General features: G+C 43.1%; 2 protein-coding genes across 7 annotated transcripts; one reads left to right on the top strand and one right to left on the bottom strand.

Annotated features, from left to right (window-relative positions):
• The first annotated feature begins 1,252 nt into the window (after nt 1–1,252).
• On the top strand, nt 1,253–23,886 carry Irk1 (Inwardly rectifying potassium channel 1). Of its 6 annotated transcripts, none has more exons than XM_070281888.1 (5): nt 1,253–1,409; nt 9,631–10,198; nt 21,241–21,355; nt 21,644–22,364; nt 22,422–23,886. In XM_070281888.1, exons 2-5 carry the CDS (start codon nt 9,804–9,806, stop codon nt 23,159–23,161), a joined length of 1,971 nt encoding a protein of 656 aa, XP_070137989.1. In that variant the 5' UTR covers nt 1,253–1,409; nt 9,631–9,803; the 3' UTR covers nt 23,162–23,886. The 6 variants fall into 6 exon arrangements, with proteins under 6 accessions (XP_070137989.1, XP_070137990.1, XP_070137991.1 ...); XM_070281889.1 differs by lacking the exon at nt 1,253–1,409 and adding an exon at nt 8,273–8,358; XM_070281890.1 differs by lacking the exons at nt 1,253–1,409; nt 9,631–10,198 and adding an exon at nt 12,984–14,004.
• On the bottom strand, nt 1,783–2,745 carry LOC108129428 (uncharacterized). The gene is made up of 2 exons (XM_017247409.3): nt 2,576–2,745; nt 1,783–2,525 (listed from the first exon to the last, which is right to left on the bottom strand). The coding sequence occupies exons 1-2, from the start codon at nt 2,684–2,686 to the stop codon at nt 1,998–2,000; spliced, it is 639 nt and encodes a 212-aa protein (XP_017102898.2). The 5' UTR covers nt 2,687–2,745; the 3' UTR covers nt 1,783–1,997.
• Nucleotides 23,887–25,624: the final 1,738 nt, after the last annotated feature.

Below are 25,624 nucleotides of genomic sequence, written 5' to 3'. Positions count from 1 at the left end.
GCCGCCCCATGCATTTCCCCATTTTCAAGGGAGTCACATGGGAAAAATGGACAAAAAATGGAATCGAAAATGGGTTCCCAGGTTTTGATGCAGTTTGGTAGAGAATCGATCCACAAATCGTTAAAGGTATTCCGTTCAATGATCGGATCAATATTGACAGAGATATGGACATCGCTGTGGGCCATATAGGCCGCCCCATGCTTTTCCCCATTTTCAAGGGAGTCCATGGGAAAAATGGACAAAAAATGGAATCGAAAATGGGCTCCCAGGTTTTGGTGCAGTTTGGTAGAGAATCGATCCACAAATCGTTAAAGGTATTCCGTTCAATGATCGGATCAATATTGGCAGAGATATGGACATCGCTGTGGGCCATATAGGCCGCCCCATGCATTTCCCCATTTTCAAGGGAGTCCATGGGAAAAATGGACAAAAAATGGAATCGAAAATGGGTTCCCAGGTTTTGATGCAGTTTGGTAGAGAATCGATCCACAAATCGTTTAAGGTATTCCGTTTAATTATCGGATCAATATTGACAGAGATATGGACATCGCTGTGGGCCATATAGACCGCCCCATGCATTTCCCCATTTTCAAGGGAGTCCATGGGAAAAATGGACAAAAAATTGAACCAAAAATGGGTTTCAAGGTTTTGGTGCAGTTTGTTCAATATTGGTAGAGATATGGGTATCCCTTGAATTTCCCCATTTTCAAGGGAGTCCCTGGGGAAAAATGAACAAGGTCGAATTTTTTTAGGAAAGCGGGCTCTAGCGGTAGTAAGCACAATCGTGGGTTTCAAATGATAAGGCAGCTTTGAAAACGGTCTGTTGATTTGAAGCAGAAACAAGAAACGGTTTGGGTATTTTTAATTTGTAAGAAATTTTTAAGATTTAACTTTTATTTATATTTGCAGTACTAAAAACTAAATAGTTTAAATAAACTATTCTCTCATTTCATCAGCGATTTTCGCACATGCGCCTGCCGAGATGCTGGAAGAGATGACGGCGACCTGTTGCTCGGATTTTTGTTTACTGTGGCTGCTTGTTTATTCAGTCAGATGGCTGCTCTCGAGCCGACAGCAGTATTACAGCAAATTGTAATAAAAGGTGTTGCCGTTTCATCCAGAACAAACAAACACGTCAATTTGAATGACATTAGTCCAAAGAAATTAAAATGTGTTTGAAAAAAGCGACGCTCTTTGTCGTCTCGTGTGTGAAGCATAAATTCTGAAATAAAATAACAATGCCAACATGTTAATTAAATAATTATTGCCACCAATGCGTTTAATTGCCCATCTCAAGAGTGTCAATGTGGACAAGGGAAAAGCCTTCGACTAAGTTGACATCGACCTGAAAAAATATTTCCTGCCAGTTTAATCTGAAATAAAAGTGAGAAGAGACCTTACCAATGATGGTATGTATATTCCTACTATTTTCATAATTTTATATTTTAAAGAACTATTTATTATTGCAAAATCTTTGTAATGTTCAGGCTATTTTCTCAACACTTGCCACCTGTCTAAGCCTCTTGATTCCACACAGGTCAAAATGAAAAGCTCTTTAAAGATGGCCAATAAATAATTTAATTGTCTTGTCAGGGGCTCGTCAATCTCATAAACTTTTCCATGCGGAATGTCTTAGGACAACGACATTCTTTGTTCCCCCAGCTTATATCTCCGGGACAGATACCTATAAATGTTTATTTATTTTTTTTGTTTTTTGGGTAATGACATTTGAAAAGCGTTTGCACGAAAACCTGTTGTGTGGGATGTGTTGTTGTTCCCGTTGCCCAAAACATTTCCACGGAAGCAAATAGGGGAAATGCGCTACCCAAATGGCTGAGAATTTTAGGAAATGTATTTAGCGTAAATACCATTTAGGGGGGTTTACGATTTGGGGATTTCCGATGTTCCTTGTAATAGTTGGATGATAATAAAGCTATTTTTACAAGTTACTGGCATAGAAATATCATTAAAATGATAAATCACAAATAAATATAAACTTATTGATTATCTTTGCCACCTTTAGTCGTCGAGTTCTTGGCGTAGGTGGCTCTATAGATATAAATCCCAACTGCTGTATGGACGGCAAGCACCGTGGAAATGGCCGAAATGACGTCCGCATCCATGTGCTCGAAGCTGGTCAGGACCACGAACTTGAGGGCGAAAAAGGTGGCGATGGGGAAGCCAATGATCAGGGAACAGTAGGACATCAGCAGCAGGACGATCAGGATGGGTCCATGCTTCTGGGCCTGGGGTGGAACCCATTCGGCCCACACTTCCAGGGTTTCCATGCGCGAGAACTCCTGCACGAAGATCAGTCGCAGTGTATATCCTGCGATCAGGACATGCATCACAATGACAGTGGCCACAGCCGATCCTATGGCTGCATTCGAATTGTCGATCCCCACAAACGGGGCCAATAGCGCAAACTTGAAGATGAAAAATAGCACAACAGGACATAAGAAGAACACGGTCAGGAAGATAATGAGGTCCTGCATTCGACGCAAAAAGGCGTCGACTCTACTTTCCTAAGGGATATACAAAATTTAATATTAAATACAGTTTCTCGTTAACCCACCTTGATATCTGAAGCCTTCTCGATGTTGGTCAGATCTCGAGAGCAATAGGTTTCCTCCTCACTCTTGGCTGCATCCCCGCTGGGATAATTTTTCCTCTGCTTGGGCAACATTTTAGGGAAATAAATAGGTTTCTTCTATACGTAGCTGACGTTTAGGAGACAGTCACCTTTGATTACTTTGTAGGGTATTCCTTGTTTCTCCTGGTTATCCGACCCCCAAAAGGCGCCACAAATCTGCAGCCATATTGGGGAATTAGGGTATTAACAAACATCCAATTTTAGAAGCGCATAAAGATTGTCGGGCCGCGAGGCAGAAATAACTGGTCCCGTGACCACACGCGACATAACCGTATAGTAATTAGTCTTAACCGCCCCAGTAGCCAGAAAAAGAACTCCTCCAGATTAGATAGGTCGGAGCAATTAGTCGGGGGCCTGAGGAATCCGGGAGACCTCTGGCCTATCTGTCCGATAAAGTCCTCAAATCAACGTCGTGATTTTTATGGCCTGCACTTGACTCTCAAAATTCATGCTTTTCCAAAAATTTATAGCCAAAGATTATTTTTGGGTCTGTACTCTGGTCACCTGACTCTGCGGGCCGAGCGGGTGTTTCCCCGATAAAATTATTAGTAGGTATTACTAAGTTTTAAATCATTTCAGGATTGTCATTCTGAGGTTTGTTGTCAGATTTCCATAAATTACATTGCAGACTAATTTGAGGTTCAAAACGTAATTTTAAAATTTAGTCCAATGAGTAATAAGTTCACTTAGTGTATACATCTAAGCTTTAGATTCTAAGAACAAACCTAAAAAAACAATACTGATAAGCTCTGGGGTTTCGGAATATTCGGGCATTACTCATACGCACTGGTGGCCCAGTCTGAAGCATTTATTTCCGAAACATGCAAATTTCTCTAATCAAATTATTATCGTAAACCTACCCTCAATGGGGCAATTGAGTCTGGAGGGTGGGCTATAAATACTTTTGGGGCCGATAACGAGTCCATAGCCATATTTGTGTTTTTAATTTGTATTGTTGTTTTTATGGTTATCCGATCAGTTTGGCTCGGTGGGGTTCCGTTGCTGGGTCGAAAATAGAATGGATCTTGTTCTAGCCGTTCTTTATGGTCTGCCAGAGATTTGGCCAGCAGCCAGTCGGATGGGGAAAGCATGAAAATAATGAGAATTATGCCAAGTTCACAAATGAACCGGGTCAGCATCCAACACTCTAGCGACAGGTTGACAAGTGGGCTTCGGATAGCTCATTAGTCCGATTCCGTTTGCGAGTCCATGCAAATTGTATGACAGCTAATGGCGAAACTATTTGCAATTCCGATGCCCCCAGCGGGACCCTCATCTTCCGCTCCCATTCAGAGTGTCCTTGAACCAGTGGAGCTGCAGCGTCACTTATTCATGCATTTTCCGGCTACTTATATTTACTATTTCCGTATGCATACATGGGGTATCCAGGAGGGACAATTATGGTAATTGCCTTGTCTGGCCATCCGCTTCCCGATGGCGTCTGTTTGTTTGCCATCAACCCGACCACCCACCAATTCTGACCTTGAATGCAGTTTCCCACCCAGCGTCCCCTCCGTCTCCTGTTAACCTTGACAAACACGTTGACCGCCACTCCAGAGTTGACCAAGTTTTATTGGTTTCCCTCGAGTGTGTGCAGTGGAAACTTTTTTCTTCAAGAGGACCTGGGACTTGGTGCATTGGCATCAGTCCTTTGTGGCCATCGATTACCAATTAAACGTCGCTGTTGCTTGAAGCCTCTCAGGGAATCACTTAAATGCCCTGCCAACTGTTGATACAGTAATTCAGTTCTCGGTAGTGACGGCCCTTACATCCATTATCCGATTTGCATACACAGGGATTGTTTTCCATGGGATTTAAAGCGAATCCATCGCGACGGTCAGAGACACTAGGGAAAGTTTAACGCACCCCCAGATACATGCGTATCTGTGTCTGTGTCCTGGGAGTGTTGGCCCAGGTCGGTTACATCAATCCCCCAGCAATCAACATGAATTTATTGCCCATCTAAGAGCGCTCAACTTTGAACTGAAACCGGCTGTAAACTATTTGCTGACCTTTGGCCTGAACCTAAAACCTAAAATACATTTTATCCCAGACTCTCGCTATTTTTTGGGTGACATGTGATGGATGATTGCCATTGTTCTCCGGGGCATGGGGTCACTGTGGGCCATAAAACACCAGGATAGATGGACATCCTAATGAGCGTCTTAATGAGGACTTCCTATGACGACAAGCTGGGAAAATAAAAGAAGCCAGCACATAGATTAGATAAATTAATTAAACAGTAGCTGTCAGTAAGCTGATTCCACTTCCTTTCGGGCTACATGTACACTTCTTATGTCCAATGGATTTGGCACGAATAGTCTGGGCCAAATTAAACATCTCTAGTCCAACTCAAATGTCAGTTATGCTTTCTTAAAACCAATAGCAATGTCAGAAAAGATAAGTCAATGTCAACTGTCATAAATTAGTTGCTTGCACTTGTTGCAAATATTTGCACGAAAACTGGCGAGTCGGCGGCTGAGTCAACAAGAGTCATGCGCCACAGCTAAGCGGTAGGAAGACTCAGATACCGATTCAGATACGGATACCGCTCCAGATATCTGGATAAATATCTACATATACGTAAATGCCAGCAAAAAGTCCGACGACAAGCACGAGTCAGAATTTATGTTGGTCAAAAGAGCAAATGTTTAAAATGTAATTGTTGATACATTTCCTGATTTTAATCCTTGTATCCATTTCAGGGAATATAGTATACAGAGTAGCTTACATTTTCTTCTCATAATTAGAAGGCTGGATCATATTTCTTTGGGCTGATAAGTGTATTAACTTTAAAGTGACCGCTAAGTCACAAGGGGAGACACACTCCAGATAAGCTTGGATTAGGGGATTTCGTTTGAATACCCTCATGAATCTAATTGGGGCTATTCAACCACAGATTGCACCTGGTAATTGCTAATTAGCCGACGTCAATCAATATCAGCGGCTATCAACAGGAAAGACTTAAGACTATCAAGTGCCAATTTGCTTAAAATTCCCCACGATAATAAATGAAATCTCTATATATTAGCTGAACACAATTGCTTAGAGTATCAGAATATATTCCGAATTTCAGAATATATTCCTGATGGATGTTCCATCATTTTTCAAAGGACTGGTTCACTCTAGCTTTGTTGGCTGATTAGCTTTGTCAACTGACTTTTGTTTGGCCAAGAAATCTCCACCTCGAGACCAAGGACTCTATATTAGAGAATGTATATTTAGATCTGAAGGAGCCTTGCAGCTGGGGCACGTACTGCTTGCAGAAGGATTTTAGTTGAGGCTTTTGTGGCTTCTGGCTTCTAGGTCACTTCGGACCAGGTAAGGCATGCAAATGCCACTGGGATGACCAACTTTTGAGCACCGTGGCCATGCAATGTATCGAGTTCAATGTCCGAGGAGAGGTCATCGAAGGACGTCAGCAAAGGACCCAGTTGGGCATCCTCGGCACGCAATGACATTGACGCGTGCTGGCTAAGCCGGCGGCTCAGGCTGGAGGCACCTGGTGTGGCACCTTCCACCTGATGGCTGATCCATCGTACGTGCCCGTACTTATTTATTGGCCAGTGGTGGTGCCAATTCATACCACTTGTTAGCCAAGGCCGGAATTCAACTGCAGTCTGGCTAAAAATAGCCACAGTCCCCGCAACTAGGTCGCAGAAAGTATGCAGCCCATTGCCATTAAAAGTAAATTATAGAAATTCACAAGCCACTTGAGGGGCTGCAGCAAGTCGCAGGGAAATCTGTCGAGGATTACTTTAAATTCAAGTGGCAAGCGGCAGGTAAGATGTATTCCGTGCCCCATTGAGCGGGCTTACAATACCGTGAAGCACAAGCACGTGTGGCATAACTCCCCCCGTGTAGCAGCCACGTGTGTTTTAATTCGCCAGATAGCTCCCCTGTTCTAAGCTTGAAGCTTGTTTTTGTTACAGAATCGACCTTGATGGAAAGGATATAAATATTAATTCAAGTGTTTAAAACCAGAAAATCGAGGGGAATTGAGCTTGGAATTCCTAATTGGAACACTTGAAAGTGGTTCACTCGTGTAAGAGCACACGATAAATGCTCCGGCACGCACACGAAACTAATTCCCCAGCTTAGGGAGGGTCTACGAGGTTTAGGGGGGAACTGTTCCCTTTATTTGCAATTATATAACAAGATTTATATCTTTGACAATTGAGCATTTACTCGCCGCAATCTGTCAGCGATTGGACAGGCCAGTAATAGGCACGAATGTGTGGGATTCCGGGACCTGGTACATACTCTATATATAGACGAATAAATGTGCTGAAAATCGGGGTAAATAATATATCCGCGAATTGACGTCAGAGGAAAGTGGCAAGTGCAACGAAACTATAATATTTGTTTTCGGAATTGGAAACCGCTTTTTGTATCTCCATAGCACGTGCCATGATTATTCAAAATCGCCGCAAATCAAATACTATGGGTATTAAGCAGAACCCACCTATTAGAATACATTTTCCGAAATTGAAAACGTGATGCTCGGGACACCTATTCAATTACACGTTTACCCTAATGGCGCTGCATTACCGGCAACACTTTGCACCCCCAACTGCCGTCTATTGTAGTGGGCCAACTGAATAGAAAATGAATCACTTGGCTATTTCCACTTAGTTTTTATTCAAAAAGTACAGAGGAGAGCATGTGACACCTTCCACTTTGCGGTGATTGTGTTTGCATTCGCTTTACAAAGAGCTGCTTTACAATTGTCGAGGGTTCAGGGGGTAAACAACAAGTTACAAGCCCAGAGATATACGCTTGGAAACAGTAGAGACAATTTCATTATAATATTAGGTGATTTAGTATACAATACCCCGTACTTTTCAACCCTTTATTAGACTAACAGCTAGACTAGTAATCTAAGATGTAACTCTAATATCTTAAGACCATGTCTTGGGAGTGCTCACAAAAGTGAGGAGGAAAGGCGGCTTAGTGCCAGAGCACACTGACAGATTTACGATCCAAAGTGGGGGCGACACTATCTGGCTGTATCACCCGGCAATATATCACCACGAACTCCGCCCGGAGGGGTTAACCTGCCACCCAGCCAGACCATTGTATATTAGGGCTGTCAATTGACGATTTTTCTGACTCCTGATGGACTGTCAACCAGGCCGTAGACTCCAGGGCTTTAAGGATTTGTCTCACCTGTTACGCTTTCTCCGGCAGAGCTCCGCTGCCGGCGATCACATGGCGCCACCATCTGTAGTTAGTCAGCCCCGGCAACGGCACCGGCAGCGCGGCAACTGCTACGCCGGCGACCTTATGACAGATTTGGCAATGCTGTAAAGCAGGCAGAAAAAAAACAAAAACAAATACAACAAAATCACGGAGGCAACAACAACGGCCAAATACAAACAAGCCGAGTGGAGCCGAAGTCGCCTCGTTTTGGCCAACTCGATAAAAATGTATGTGCGCTAGATGACGCTACCGGTCGGGTTGAATGTTGTTACTGTGGGGGCTGCTGCTGCTCCGACTGCTCCCGCTGCTCCGGCTGCTTTGGCTGCTGCTCCGACTGGTGCTGCGGCAGCGTTGGCTGCTCACTTTTGGATAATAAAACAGGCAACGCGCACTCGAGCGCCAAGTCAATTTGCGAACACCGCTCGTTCGCAACGGAGGCGCAAAAACAAAAGAATCCCAAACACACAAAAAAGGCCACCAACAACAGGCGCCAGCGGGCAACGGTAATAGGGTCCACCCCCCAAAAGCCAACCCACCTCCCCCAGCCACCCACTCGCGTCCGCTCCGCCCGGCACTGGTTGTTCCCACGTTGTGCGCGTGCGTACGCTGGCAGAGAAAGAGCCAAAATCAAAATAAACCGCCAGTCGACGGTCGGCAGTCTCCAATTCGTCTCGTCCCCAGCAGGTCCACTTTGGAAATCGCGCGGTTTGCTGTTCAAAAATAAAATCGAGCATTTACGTAAAGTTCGCGAAAATTGTGAATTCGACAGGGGAACTGTCCTCCGAAATCAAAACAATACATCCATCTGCTAGTTCCGAACTGTGTGGGTGAAGTTTCAGTAAAATAAAATAAAATTAGTTTTTTTTTATTGTAGAGAAAATTAATTTTACGTATTTTCTATTTTAAGAGAAAACGTTTTCGAAGCGCCACTTCTTTGCTATTGTTTTTCGGGTTTCCCGTTTATGGTCTCTGGCTTGACGAGAACCTGAAAATAAAACGTTGACGGCATTTAATTTGCATACCGAAAACTAATATAATCAAGCTACAAAATATGAAATTATGGAAATATTCCAACAAAAACATACAGCCAGCCATACAGAAATTATTGTTCATACATTTTATGATCGTAAGCCTCCCGCTGTCGTGAACTTTATAAACAATTTAAAAATATATGGCCAGTGTCTAGGACGAGGCAGTGAATATTCTGAAAATGTTTATTTAATCAAAAATATTAAATGCAAAATTTGGTTTGAGAAATAGAAGGGGCAGTTGGAGAAATTTTGATCAAAGCAGCAGGATATCAGATTCGGGCTGAATCATCCAACAAATTAGGTTGCCGTTTTCAAAAAATTATAATTTCCAAGTGATAAGTGGCGGCTAATATATCTAGACACCAAAACCTGAATAAAAGTTATAAAAAATAGACGATATTACGAAAAATTTTCCCAAATACCGCTTTTATTCAGTTTCGGGTTCCCAGTCGAGACAAGCACCAGACAGGCCAAAAAGGCCAGAATGACGGCCGTAAAGGCAGCTAACCGCAAGTTCGCGAAGAAGAATCCACGAATTGCTAATCACAAACATTTAAAAGTATGTTAAGTGTGTTAAACGCGTTTATGGCGGGAAGATGAAAAGTGTGAACTACTTATTAATAAGATGTGGGCGTTACGGCAACGTCCAGGCGTGCACCCAGATGTTGGACATTCGTCCAGTATAAATATAAAGTGTGAGGTCTAATCGCCATTTGTGTCTGTTCTGTTCCGATTTGGTTGCAGAGAACAACGTGGCTGAGAGCAACGACAACGAACCATCCATGATTGGCTCGCACGGTCCCAGACTGCAAAAGAAACGCGCCCTCAACAGCTACTCCAATTTTCCCTTATAACGACTACCCCCCCCTCTGAGATATACCAAAAAACTACCATTATAATTAGCTGTTAACTAGTCAATGCCAAAAATGATAGTCGACAAGACGGACTCGGTGGGCGAGAATGCCTGGGCCAAGCTGCTGCCCGAGGAGAAGGACAAGAAGAGCGCCCCCGTCATTGTGAAGATGGGCGGCGGCAACAACAACGACTCCAAGGAGACCACCCCGCTCAATGTGGACCAACTGGTGGCCGCCACAACCCCGGGTGCCGGCTCGGAGCAGGGCGGGCCAGCGAGCGCCCTGGAGGATACCTACAAGCGCACCGCCACCTACGCCTCGAACATCAACAGCACCGGCGGCGAGTCGAGCGGGAGCGGGACGCAGCTCTCCCGTAAGGAGTCCCTGCTGGGCAGCTTCCATCGCCAGATCCGTCGATCCATCAAGGCGGTTAGCGAATCGCCTGGACCACTTACCAGGTGAGTGCTCAAAGGTCAACGTGGCGTATGAGTAATATTTAATTGCGCTGCCAGCCAACAAGATAGTTTCTTTCATGCTTATAGGTAGTAACGAGTTAATGATATAAGCAGCAATAACATTATTTATTCAATAGAGAGTCTATATTAGCGAACCAATAGCCAGCAGTTTCTGAGACAATATCGATTGTTAGGTCCACAAAGTAGCTTCTTAGATAAACCTTAGTGGGGGCTTGTTGACATTTTTTAGCTAATTCCGCATTGTGTTTTAAAAAGAAAGAATTTCTATAAATAGGGGTAGCTTATATAAGACTAGACATTCCCTAAGATGAGCAAATCAGTACTTCTTCAGAATAATTCTTGTCAAAATATATTGTCTGTAACTAAAATAATAAGCCATATTTCCGTTTCTTATTTAAAGAAAATGCTAATTCTATAATTTTAAGTGCATTGTGCAACAGTTTCCAAGAACTTGTAGTCGTCAAGTATGAGCATAGCCACTTATTCGAGCCCACACGTCTTCGTTGGTAAACAAACTGAGAATTCTTGGGATTTGTTTCTGATTCAAACGTGTCCCAGTCCATTGATATTTGCAATTTTTGATATGCAAATGAAGGTGACGTCGGTTGGTCAGTTGGACAGTCGGCTGTTTAGATACCATATGAGTTCTCATACTAAGAACGAGAACTAGAACGAGTCCGCGTCCGAGTCCGAGTCAGTGGAGCGAGATAAACCTTTTGAGTTGATTGCCTGAAATGACAAAATTGAATTATTTTGATTTGAGCGCCGTCAGTGGGTGGACAATTAAATATTATTTCCGGCTGTTGCTCTCCAGCTCAGCGGGTCAGCTTTCGGATATATACAGATACAGATACTGATTCTGATTCTGGTTCTAAGCTGACTTAATTAGGAATAGAGTAGAGTCAGACGTGGACTCGGGTAGAGTGCCCAAATGAACGCCCCTGACATTACGCGTATGTGTTTACCGAGCACTAGTGCTGGCTATATGGTAAACAGCTCCACACTGTTTATGAGAACATTTCGCCAGGTTCTGAGGCTCGAGATCAACGACTCGCACCAGCACCTGCTCCTGCCTTGACATAAATTTGCATAATGCCATAATGCACATGATCTCGGGGCTCCTCGAGTGCTGCGATCGCGATTTGGCAGTTCACAGAGCCCATAAGTTAATTAAAAACGTGTTAACTGCTCGCCCGCCGCTTCGACAAATTTGGCTTTTTGGCTTTGGTCCAAAAGCCAGCCCAGAGGGGATTTCCTATGTGGATGCTGAGAACTATTACCGCTTCTCGTTCGGTTTAAATTTAGGTCTTGAATGGTTTCGATGCCTGCAGGCGCGCTGTCGATCGACACACTTTCTTCGTCTGGGGGCACACGGTGCGTATGATTGATTTCGGTACTCTCATTTCCGCCGGCCAATTGATTTGGCCAATATTTGCTACTTGGCTCGGATCGATCGTGCTAGCCCCACTCGAGTCTGTCCGCATGATTACTCACGATTCGAGCGATTCAGGGAAATTAATTATTTTTATTGTGATAGATTCACTCGATAATTCCGCCCCTTTGATTACGACTGCGACTGGGACTAGTGAGGGCGAAGATCCGAGCAAGCAATTATCGATCTGATGACAGGCCTCCTTAATGGCTTTATAACCAGTTGTAAATATTAAGCTAATAGTTCTGCGAGCGCGTGTTACCTATTAATGATTTGTAATATTTAATAAACAATAATAAAAAAATCAAGTGTAATTAGGAAACCCAGGACTGGACATTTTTTTTGGTCACAAGACATTTTATTTTTAGGCTGCAGCATTTCAAAGATGTAAGCCCTTGATCCCAGCCACTAGTGATAGATTGATCCATCCATTGACTTGCGGCCATGTGTCCATCATGTGATTGTAGAATGGTTGGAAATAGAACCACTAGAACCTCGAACCTGCTCGTGTGCAAACCCACTCCCACTGATAACTGCAAAAGTGTGGAGTAGCAGAGCGATTGAAACAAGGCTATAAATTCTTAAAAAATGCACAAAGCCTTTGGAATAGAACGTAGTACCATTAGGATGTGTCTCGAGAGGATCATGTGACCCAGTTACGATTATGCAGATACTTCGACGGAGGTCCGTTAATCACCTAACGAATCGTGATGGAATTCGATTGGCCACTAAATAGACGTGCCCGATTTGATTATCGCACTTCGTGGCTGGTATATATCTATAAAGATTGGCATGCGGACCAGGGGCTACATCACTTGTTGTAGCACTAACTGCAGTTATAAACTGACTTTTATTGTCGCTAATTGGCGAAAATCTTGAAACTTGATTTCTGTCTGTGGAACGATGGTCTTTTGTCTCTGGATGTGGAATGCCAGCGGATTTATTGAAACGATTGGGGCTGTCAGGGAATGTAACTGTTTATAAGGCGGCCATTAAAGGCCTTGATTTAAGGGCGAATTAAGGAGCTTCCTGTTAACCTCTCCCTGCCCGCTCTCTCTCTCGTTTTTTAATCGCTGAGGAATGAGCTGAAATTATCAGCTGTTGTATTTTATGCTTGAAAGTGTTTGTTTTTTAGTGTTTGTACTAACTTTAGGTGTATGTGTGTGTTGGCTACACGTTGTTGTCACTCGGTGTTTGCTTTTTTCTCTGCTGCCTCGGCTGTCGCCTCTGCTGTTGCCTCTGCTTGTGCTGTTGCTGCTGCTGCTGCTATCGCGTCTTCCACTTTTAAACTCAAAATAATAAAAAGCAACAAAGCTGTCAACCGCGCATTTCAGTTTGAGTTCAGCCGTCTTCGCAGAAAGTTATACACCTGCGCCGCCGTGTGCTGCTCTCCGCCGTTCTCCGGGTCTCTCTCGAGTGCTCGCCGCTCTCCCGCGTGGCAAGATCCCCGATCCATCCATCCAACCATCCATCCCCGAGTGCTATTAAAGCACAACTCTGTGCCACACGCTGTTCAATGTGGATCGTTCCCCGCTAGACACGCGACGTGCAACACTCAGTCCTGTGGCTTATTGTTGCCTGAATTTTTAACCAAAACCCGTGTTTGATTGCCACTCTCGGCAGTGTTTGTCGTAAAAATAATGCGCGCTTTTGTTTATTTCAAAATAAAAACCATTTTTGCCTTTCCCACCACTAAAAGAACGCATTTGTGATAAAGCTCCGAAGCAAATAATCAGCGGAGGCAATTTAATATTGAATATAAATCAAGAAGTTTGCTGGTGTTTCGCGAGTCGCAGTAAACCACAACAACAACAACAACAACCGAAACCTGCCTCACAGTACACACTCACACCACTACGCACTTCTAGATACATTTGTATCTGAAGCGATAACGTCACCGGTTCCCCCAAGTACAGTATTAAAGTTAATCCAAAAAGTGCTCGAATCTTTCGTTTCCTCCGCTCTATCCCGCAAAATTATTATACATCAGCATAAATTATAAATAATAATAATAACAACAACAACTGAGGCCAAGGCTGACGTCCGAGAGCTTTGTGGAGGAGCCGTCAACATTTGTGGTGCTGCCAACGCTGCCGCCACTGCCGCCGCTGTTGCCGCCGTTGCCGTTACATCTCAGTTGTCGCATAAAACCAAACAGAGAGCGACAAACCGAAACAGAAACTGAACAGCAATTTACATAGTTATACAACGCAGCGCGTGCCTCGAGTGCAAAAAATAGAAATTATACCAAAAACCCCACCGAATCCCATTCCGAAGCTCCCACTACTGCTACCAATTCCAAATTGTCCAAAATGAAGCGCTTGATGACCTGGGAGCGCGATCTTGTGGATGCCATGTACGAGTAAGTGGCAAACACACAAACACACACACACTACACACACTATACACTCCAGATACCCCCTGTTGTTGCTGTTTGTCTGTGTGTTGGCTAAACGATTCATTTATCACCTGTAGCCGTAAGTGTCTGGACGGGTTTCCAGTTGCATTGTTCCACCCAGCCACCAGCCAACACGTGCTTGCCACACAACAATACAAAACCGTGGAAACTAGTTTGGATTGCATTGAACTCGGCGGCAAGTGAACTTGTGACTGGGGAGAGCAAGGCGAGGCATCCACATGGGATGCTTTGTATTGCATGTGGCAGCAATGACAGACTTTGGATAGTACAGTTTTTTATACTCTTTTAAAGCTTAGTTTTTCAACTAAAAAAAGGCAAGTGATTAAACTTCAGCCTAGTGGTTAGTCATCTAAAAACCCAGATACAGATACAGTCATTACAGATATCTTAAAAATAGTAGTAATACCCCTTGCGAGGGAATGAAAACCAAACAAAACAAACATATAGTAATCATTTGCCTGGCAACCGAGCTCTTATACCCTATATTTCAGCATCAGCTGCTGCCAGCGATCGTAAATATATATATACTTATTTGTATTATAAGAGATTTAAGGAACCCTCTCGCTGGCAGTCTGACTCTCAGGCCTTATAGACCTCACAGGAAATCCCTCACATCTGTTCCCATACGACTTTACTTTGCTGCACTCGTGGAATTTAAATGCCGGCATTTACCTTTATGAATAATCTGGAGGTCGTCGAGAAAAGCACAACGTGCATTTATTTACCAATTTTTCAATAAGCCAACTGAACACTTAAAACAAAATTAAGGCCCCGGGCTTTTGGTAAGGATTTCTGGCCAATTAAGACCTTAATTAAGGAGTAGCACGCTCCTTTATTTGTTCAAAATTAAAAAGCTCTGGCTCTATTTGCACTTCCGAAATTTATAACTATCAGGGCTTAACCGCCAAAGATAAGTAATGGAATGGGAAAGATATCAGTATTGCTTATCTGGGGATTTTTCGGGTCTTTAGACTGGAAGAAGGTCAAGGCTTAGGGTGTTATTTAAACTTTATTTGATTAAATATTTAATTATAAACTAGCTCAGTGGCTCTTGAGGTGACTGTACCACCTTAATACTTCAATATTATACAAGTCTTAAACACTCTTTCGTAAATACAAATTATGATTATGAGCGGAACCAAAGCTGACCTTTTTGGGCGAAAGTAAAAGTCGAGCTTTCCATAAATTAAGGCAATAAATGTTCCACCCATTTGATGACTTTCGCAAACCCACTTTCCAGAGCCATAAACCGAGAATCGGCTGACATCTTTTGTCGTGACTGTACCGCCGAATATTTTGCGGATGCAGAAAGCGTGTAATCATTAGCGTGCTCGTGGCTTTAAGCCCATTTCTTGGGATCTCTTAGCCAACCTGCTGACAAGACAAGCCGTTGTCACATGGCCGGGCTTATTGTTTGTGTACACTTCTTGCGATTATTTACAAGTGTGCCGCCGCAGACCACGATGATGCCTAAAGAGATAAACCGAATCGCAATGATAAGGCAGCACCCCACTTTTTTGCGACTTTGGAATGATTAGCACCTTGGAACGGGGTTGAGCAACCGACTCCGACCTGGGCTTGGTATGGAGAACCCAGGAATTTTGTCACATCTCCGGATACGATGGATGATTCATGACAGACACCCTTGCCAATCATGCCAGATACAAAGATACACAGAAACAGATACAGATACCTGGTCGCGCTTATTTGTGGATACATACTTTTCCAGTTAATGACAAACATTCCACCGATAACTCCCTTTGCAAATATCCGCCGGTTGAGACATCTGTGAGACATCTGAGGAAAGAAAGGCAACTTAATTTCTTTATTTGCCCACTAATTGAGATCGCAATTCAAGGTGGAAACTTACTAGACGCCATCGGCGGCAATACCTTAACCAAATGTGAATGATAAATAGAGGTGCTAAGTGGTTTCTCAATTTATTTGCTTCGCTTTGTCGGAGAAGACACACGATCCCAGCGTGACTCCCCATGGAGCTAATAATATCCAACTCCGAACACGAATATAAATATTTTCTTTTATGATTTAGGCGGAAAATTCTGCAGATAATTAGGATTATAAACGATTAGCGTTTGATTGAGGAGAAAGAGTTGTATTTGATCACGATTTCGCATCAAAATAGATGGTTAGCATGTGAATTTGCATAAAAGATCACTCGATAAAAGTTTATTGGCGACTTCTGGTTACACATGAACAGCATACCACCAGACCACCAGATTCTTAATGAATTTTTCATGCTTCTTGCACTTAGGAATTCTTAAAAGCAAACATTTCCGCACCTTCTTAAAGTCTTGGGGAACATCATAATGCTTTCACCGAGTCAGTGAACCCTCGAAAGCCCCACAAGGCTGGATCCCATGCGATACGGTAGCCATGGGCGTTTATGATCTTGGCTCTTCCTAGCCAAGTTCGTGGAAGCATTTGTTGTCTGGCCAAAAATAACCGTTTAGTCGTTTAGTCATAGTTATGGTCACAGCGCCTCCATTCAAATCATAATAAGACTCATAAGATTGTGTATATCTTTACACCGATATCGCTCTTGACTACAAATACCCTGATTACCGGCCGAATGCGTCATATCCCCGACGTCACTAGCTGATAAGTCATGGAGGTTTTTGGCCATCTTTCCGTGCAAGAAATTACTCACGGGAATATGGGTATTATTGGCTCAGACGGTGCTGAAAGGTTCTTCCCTTTGGCAATAATCTTATTGTGCCATGGGTTTTGTTTTGGAGGGTGTTTAGATTAGATAGATTACAGTGGCCACTCGAGATACGACTCCTTGGAAACCTACACCCCAAATTGGTATTTTTACAAAATTATATAGAATTGAAATATGTTGGGAAATTCCTGGCTATTTTAGAACGAGAAGAGTTCGAGGCAGCCTGAACTGGTTCGAGGGGGATATGCTGCTTGTTCTATATGCCCCGATATACTATATCTGGCACTGCTGCTGATCGGTGTCGCTATTTTGCGTTTCAAAAATTAAATCGTCATTCTAAGAAAAACACTTTCCATACATATACCTGACGCAGAATCTGTAATCCGTCGAACAAATATGTGATCAATTGGTGGCTGGAATCCATATTCTATGGCGATCCCCCCTCCAAAGTAATCCATTCAGGTGTGGGACATGTGTCAATCGGGCTAATGAGCCAAGCCAAGATAGCCACGTGTGTGGCTGTGTGTGCCTTGTATCTTTGTGTCTGATAAATAGGAACTGGCATTCCCATTGTTTATAGCATACATGCATGTGTAATTAGGTGAAATGAGTAAATGAGGCACCAACAACACATTAGCATTCGATTCAATGTAGAATAGATATTGACAGGGCGATCGGGGAGGCGGGTGGTCGGTGGTGGGGCCGGCGGTACTAATATCAACACTGAATTTTGTTTGCAACGTCGACGAGGGCGAATTTCAATTTGCTCGCCCGACAGTTGGCGAAAAGTTGTTCGATCGTACAGTTCATAAAAACCAGCCGACCGATCGACATACCGAAAAAAAAAAATTCACCAAAAATAGAACAGAAGGCGTGAAGTTCTACGTGTTTTCCAACTCAATTAACCCGCCCCACAAAGCGGTCTAATTCGAAAGCGGTTGACAAAAAAAAATACAGAAAGTGCCAGTGCCCGTGACGACTCCCTTTAAAATGCTGAGATCTCGGTTCGGTGATTTATTGGGCTGCTCTGCCCGTCGTCGCCTCTTGCTGAAGCATTGTCTATGCTTTATTTTTATAACAATGACAAACTAGAACAAGATATCTTTTTGCCAAACAAGCTGCAAGAATAAAAAACAAAATAAAGTTCTTAAAAAACATTCAACCGCAACTAACAGTATTGTCTTGTTGAGACACAAAACAAAACTACAACAAAACTCTTGTGATCCCAAGTGTCTTAAACAAATAATCAATCGATCAAAGGCCCCAAGATGTCTGAGCTTCGACGCAGTCTCAGTCGCCTGTCGATGATCGTCTTCCGAGCCACTCATTCCAGCGAACAGTCCTGGCGGGAGGAGCTCCTCAGGTAATTCCCTTCAGGGATAATCCATCGATCATCCTAAAAAGAGGTTTCTTCCATTTGTAAGCTGTAGTTAACCAAAGTGAGCGTGAAATTTATTTGTCAGTTAATTAATTGTTGATCACCTTTAAAGAGGGGTCTTTTAAGGTTATAATAAAAGTTATCTATGATTGAGAGATAAGCTCGAAGTTCCTTCATTTTCTTGAACCCTTGAGAATTCTTTAAGCAGCTGTACATACAAAATAAACATACGTACATATATATGTACATATGTTTTTTATTGGAAATGTTTAATTGAATTTGGCATAAATATTTGTGCCACAACCTCTGCTATAATATATACATATAAGATCTATAAAAAGTTCAACAGAATTCACCTTAAAGGATGTTCTGTTCACCTTTTGGTTCATGATCTTTGTTTTGGCCAAGAAATCACGAATTTTGCTAGTGATCTTGGCCATGTTGACAACTTATTATAGCCGAATATATGCAAATTCATAATTGCTCTTCTCACTCTTGGCATTTTCCTTTTGGCAAGACTGCAGGTACAGTGCCCTCTCCCAAGAAGTTACTCAATTTCCCCCCAAAAGGCTACACAAACTTATCTGAGCTTATTGCACTTTAAAGATTACACTATATTTTGAGTCATCGTTAGGTAGACTTCCGGAATTATTTATAATTCTCTTGAAATAGAGTTTCTGTTACGAAAAGTGCTGTAAAATTATATGGCATTAGTGGGGCTTACACTGGCTGGCATTGATTAATGGGCAGCACATGCAAAGGTATATAGTATTCACAGTATGCAGGCCAAAATGCATTTCGGCCAGACTCATAAAATGACGTCAACTGTCGAACTGAATCGATTCTGATTGCTGATTGCGATCATGACCATGGTCAACCAATTAGAGCCTTTCAATACTCACAGATATGCCATAACAAATAGGAATTCCAACCAATTGTTGGCCCTTAGCCAGCAAGTATTGGCCCACTCAGAGAGAAAGTACTGTCACCCGGGGCGAGTTCATCTTGTCGAAGGTTAGTTCTGTTATGACCGAGTTTATCTCAAAGGCTCAGCTTTAATTGCCGGCCATAACCGCTTATCTGGCCTGAAGTTGTTAGATAATCTCTATGACATATATTTTTAGCTCCCTGTTTTCTCAATTCTACTTCCCTATCTGGGGAAATCTAAAATACCAGCTGATATCACCCCTTTCGAAAGCCAACTAATGCGCCAGTTCCATTGAACTTGTTTTTTTATTCTCTCCCCTCTGGCTTGTCAACCGGTTACTCCCCAAAAAAAAAACGTTAATACTGCAGTTGGCAACCATTAATACCAAAAACAAAACAAACCATTTATAAACAATAACAATGAGAAGCTCTCAGGGAGCCGGTTTATTTGCATGATCCAGCCCGAGATTTAAACTAATGAACTCTAATGGCACTGCTGTTCGACCGGTGGTTTCTACGAATTTTTACTGAGATATTATTATTCTGAGAAATTCTCTTACATTTATGCTTTTTCGTTTTTTATTATAACAAGATTGATACATTACTTCATATGTTGAGTCATAAAATGGGTTTGTTATGAAGAAAACGGTGGAACTCATTTAATTTTTTGATTTGAGCTTCGATTTAATGGTTTTATGATTCAATTGGTTTCAGTAGAAAATAATCTCTTAGATTTATGAACCTGACCTGAATTATAAATTTATTTGATAATAGAATTACGTTTTTAACTTACAATCAAACTTTGAAAAACATTTTTAAACCAGATCCACACAATGTGTTCCACAACCATAGAAAATTTCCCTCCTGTTAGCTGTTCCCCCTGGGATATTTTTAAAGAATTCCCAGCGGGAACAACTCAAGCTCCACTCACATACCCCTATAGAATCATTGATAATCGTTTTAAAGCTCAATACTCACCGCACATTTGCATATTCTAGCAGAATTCCACACACAAAGCAGTGCCAGCTGATAAAGAGCGTGTAAATACATAAATCGAGGAAAATAAAATATATTAAGTATAGATGAGCACAGTCAAGTGGAACAAAAACTGCAAAAGTCAGCTGCTGAGGTTCTCTACTGTTCCGTCCGGCATTCCCAGTTGACGATAACAGTTACTTTCGGAGCATACGATCCCCAGCCAGACAGATCCCATCTCCGGCTGGGCCTGGCCTTTTAGTGCTAATTCGACAGCGGTTCATTAATAAGCTTTCCCCGGTGAGAGTGCCAAGTGATCAGTAGTGATAGTGGATCGATCCCTGGACTCACGCACTGATAGTCCCCCACCGCACATGTTGTTCTATATCGGCCTGGTGCTCGTGGTGTGCCTTTCGAGCATTTTGTTCCAAGCTATGATTTGGTAAATTAATCTAATGCCCCCGCAATCCAATAACTTTGGGTAGCATTATCGATCCGTGTGGGTGATTTTCCGCAGACAGGACGTCACTGGCTGTTGTCTTGTGACTTCCTGTTTGTTTTTAGTTTTTTGTCTCATCTCTTATCAAAACGAACAAAGGCCAATTCAGACTATTTTATAATACAGGCCCGATAAATTTCTCCTTGTTTTTCACTTTCACTCTTCCCTGGAATGATTTTGTTTCAGAATAAGTCCAGGGAGAAGCATTAACATGCCAGCATTTAAAAGTTTTGATAAGAAAAACACAAAAGCATAGTGGAGAAGCTTATCAGCTGCTAAAGTATTAATAATACAATCTCTAAAAGTATAAAAATATACAAAATATTTGCTCGTTCCAAAAAGATACTCTCAATTTTGAGCAATATAAAGTCTAATGTTTTTTTTATAGAAACTGAAACCCCCTGCCCTTAAATACTAGGGTTCCAAATGGATTCATTCCATGTAATGTACATATTACACTATGCCAATAACCCAGACAACGATAAGAAACTAGGTGTGGTTCCCCACGTGCTCCCAATAGGGTTATTACCGAAAAAGACAAATGAACTGCAAAACAGTCCCTACCATTATCGTCAAGGGCCTTGGAGGTTGTGTAAGATAAGGACTGCTCCTTGAACTGAATTACTTCCAAATTTAGAACAATTACCCAAGAACTGGCAACCTGCATCTATTTATGTTCCATATTAATAAAGCCCTCTTCTTCCATTTCAGGTACCGGCAGACACGCTTCAGTTCGCGGCGTGTGCGAAAACGTGTGGTCTTCAAGCACGGCGAGTGCAACGTTGTGCAGGGCAATGTGGCCAAGAGGCGGCGACGATATCTACAGGTAAGCGGGGCAGACGGCGAGGTGGGGGCGGGACAACGTGTGGCAGGGCGTGCGTGGCTATATCTATTCGCAGTGTCCCACTTGCCTTTGATTTGCATTTATATTTAGCTCTTCTCTCGCAAGCTCTTCCGTTTGCGTAATGCCAACCGCGAGACTTTGACTGCAATTATGTAAAGTGACTTGTGTTCCTGGCCACCATATCCTGTTTCCTTGCCCGGGGGGGGGCAGGCTACTATATAGCTTTAACCTTCAAATTCCTTATACTAATCCCAATGCTCTCTCTTGCAGGATATCTTCACGACGCTGGTGGATGCCCAGTGGCGCTGGACGCTGCTTGTGTTCGCCGCCAGTTTCGTCATCTCCTGGGCCTTCTTCGGCTTCATCTGGTGGATCATTGCCTACGCCCACAACGACCTGGAGTACATCCTCCTGGAGGACAAATCCCCCGATCTGGTGGCCAACATGACGCACACAGTCTGCGTCACTAAGGTGAAAAGCATGATGACGGCCTTCCTCTACTCCGTCGAAACCCAGACGACGATAGGTTATGGAAACCGCTATGTGACGGAGGAGTGTCCGGAGGCGATCTTCACCATGTGCATCCAGTGCATTACGGGCGTGTTTATCCAGGCCTTCATGGTGGGCATTGTGTTTGCCAAGCTGTCGCGTCCCAAGAAGCGAGCCCAGACACTGCTCTTCTCGAGGAATGCTGTCATCTGCCACCGGGATGGTGTGCCGTGTCTGATGTTCCGAGTGGGCGACATGCGAAAGTCCCACATCATAGAGGCCCATGTGCGGGCCCAGATCATCCGCAAGAAGGTGACAAAAGAGGGCGAGGTGCTGCCCTTTTATCAGCAGGAGCTGCACGTCGGTGCTGATGGTGGCGAGGATCGATTGATGTTCATATGGCCCACCACCATAGTCCACAAAATCGATCGAAACAGTCCGCTGTACATGCTCTCCGCCTCCGACATGCTTAAGGAACGCTTCGAAGTGGTGGTTATGCTGGGTAAGATCCATAAGCAACTCCTCTTGGAATTTTTAACTAACTTTTCCTATTTTACAGAGGGTGTCATTGAATCCACCGGCATGACCACACAGGCCAGGAGCAGCTATTTGCCATCAGAGGTGCTGTGGGGTCATCGCTTCGTCAACGTGGTGTCCTTCCGCAAGGAGACTGGCGAGTACGAGGTGGACTACACGCTCTTCAACAACACCTACGACGTGGACACACCATTGTGCAGTGCCAAGCAGCTGGACGAGCTGAAGTCCGAGTACAGCAAGAGCGCCAAGAGCTGTGTCGGTCTGGGGGTAACTGCTCCATTTGCGGATCGCACGCTCTCGGCCAGCCTGTTCCAGCGCATCGCCTCCGCCGCCTCTGTGGATCACCTAGATCCCGCCAGCGACGAGTCGCTCGACTCCGGCCGACTGCAAATACGCTCCCATTCCATACCCAACGGCGTGTTGGCCAGCGAGCTGGAGCCGCTAAACAACAACAAACACGGCGCCTCGTTCACCATGGGCGGTCTGACCATCACGACGACGGCGCCCAGCATACCCAACCTGTCCAGTATTAATGAGAAGACCAACTCCGGTCATTCCATAAACAGTAGCAGCAATAACAGTCAAAACAACAGCCTCAGCGCGCTGAATATGGGAGGAGGAGGCGGTAGCCAAGCCAGCGGTCCCGGTGGTGGAGCCACCATTGTCGCCGGCCTGGGTAACGGAGGTGGCCGACACAAGCAGTCGAATCCCCGCCGGCTGAGCATCAAGCAGGACCAGCTGCCCATCGATTCCATTTGTTGATATTATTAATTGCGTGGAGAGCAAGTGCAGGAGTTGGAGCCCTCAAGTCCCTCGCCTCCCTGGCCACACCAATTAACTGAAGTTGTATTCTAGTTAAGCGTTAAGGCTCCTATATTGTAGTTCTAACTCAAAAATAAGCTAAGCGAGATTCCATGGAGCTCATCTGTCATAGCCCTAGTGCTGCTGCAGCTGTGAAACCTCCCAAGATTCCCAACACTTCCTGTTGATGCTGAAGTGGAGGCAATCGGATTGTTGTCCACCAAACCCCTACCCAACCCCCAAGCCCCAATTAAGCGATTGTATATGCATAGGCTAAGCTGATCAATGATTGAATTCACGTTGTTAGCTTTACTTGTATTGAATTTACTATAGTTAAGTTACGAATTGATATTACCGCAAAAGTAAGATGTGAGACATGTAGAAACCAAAATGCTGCAACTTCCTCGTAAGCTTAGACCTCCTAGAGAAATGTTAATATAGATCAAAGATTATAAAATATTCAAAAATTATGCGACGAAGACGCAACGGAATTGTGAATTCCCTTTTACCGATAATAATTGCGAAAAGATGAGGGAACTTTTACACAATAATACCCACTGTTTCTAAAACACGAGCTTCAATTATAAAAATGAGTGGACAATAAGATTGTATGAGTATGAATGTATATTATTTGTAAGTAAGATCGAAAGACGGAGATTTACCTAAAGATGAAAAGAAAACTAAAACCAAAGTGTGTTTCATTGTTTCCCCTGCTTTCAAGTTAAAGGTACTCCCCTCTAAAATCGGATGTATATTGACAAAGATATGGCTTTCGATGTGGACCATATTGACCTCTCCTACTTTTTCCCCATTTTTGAAGGGGTCTATCAGGAAAATTGGACAAAAACTCTAGAAAATATTTTGTTCCTGAATTTTTATGCAGAATGTTGAAGAATCCATCCACAATTCATTTAAGGTACTCCGCTCAAGAATCGGTTGTATATTGACAAAGATATGGCTTTCGGCGTGGGCCATATTGACCTCTCATGCATTTCCCCCATTTTTGAAGGGGTCTACCCAGAAAATTTGACAAAAAATCCAAAAAAATATTTTGTTCCTGGATTTTGATGTAGAATGGTGAAGAATCCATCCACAATTCATTTAAGGTACTCCGCTCTGGAATCGGATGTATATTGACAAAGATATGGCTTTCGGCGTGGGCCATATTGACCTTTCACGCATTTCCCCCATTTTTGAAGGGGTCTACCCAGAAAATTTGACAAAAAATCCAAAAAAATATTTTGTTCCTGGATTTTGATGTAGAATGGTGAAGAATCCATCCACAATTCATTTAAGGTACTCCGCTCTGGAATCGGATGTATATTGACAAAGATATGGCTTTCGGCGTGGGCCATATTGACCTCTCATGCATTTCCCCCATTTTTGAAGGGGTCTACCCAGGAAATTTGACAAAAACTCTTTAAAATATTTTGTTCCTGTATTTTGATGCAGAATGATGAAGAATCCATCCACAATTCATTTAAGGTACTCCGCTCTGGAATCGGATGTACATTGACAAAGATATGGCTTTCGGCGTGGGCCATATTGGCCTCTCATGCATTTCCCCCATTTTTGAAGGGGTCTACCCAGAAAATGTGACAAAAAATCTAAAAAATATTTGATTCCCGGATTTTGATGCAGAACGATGAAGAATCCATCCACAATTCATTTAAGGTACTCCGCTCTGGAATCGGATGTATATTGACAAAGATATGGCTTTCGGCGTGGGCCATATTGACCTCTCATGCATTTCCCCCATTTTTGAAGGGGTCTACCCAGGAAATTTGACAAAAACTCTTTAAAATATTTTGTTCCTGTATTTTGATGCAGAATGATGAAGAATCCATCCACAATTCATTTAAGGTACTCCGCTCTGGAATCGGATGTACATTGACAAAGATATGGCTTTCGGCGTGGGCCATATTGACCTCTCATGCATTTCCCCCATTTTTGAAGGGGTCTACCCAGGAAATTTGACAAAAACTCTTTAAAATATTTTGTTCCTGTATTTTGATGCAGAATGATGAAGAATCCATCCACAATTCATTTAAGGTACTCCGCTCTGGAATCGGATGTACATTGACAAAGATATGGCTTTCGGCGTGGGCCATATTGACCTCTCATGCATTTCCCCCATTTTTGAAGGGGTCTACCCAGGAAATTTGACAAAAACTCTTTAAAATATTTTGTTCCTGTATTTTGATGCAGAATGATGAAGAATCCATCCACAATTCATTTAAGGTACTCCGCTCTGGAATCGGATGTATATTGACAAAGATATGGCTTTCGGCGTGGGCCAGATTGACCTCTCATGCATTTCCCCCATTTTTGAAGGGGTAGACACCCAGAAAATTTGACAAAAAATCTAAAAAATATTTTGTTCCTGGATTTTGATGTAGAATGATGAAGAATCCATCCAAAATT

Source organism: Drosophila bipectinata, chromosome 3R (assembly GCF_030179905.1).
Source record: "Drosophila bipectinata strain 14024-0381.07 chromosome 3R, DbipHiC1v2, whole genome shotgun sequence".
Classification (NCBI taxonomy): domain Eukaryota; kingdom Metazoa; phylum Arthropoda; class Insecta; order Diptera; family Drosophilidae; genus Drosophila; species Drosophila bipectinata.
This window is presented reverse-complemented; position numbering and strand designations above follow the sequence as displayed.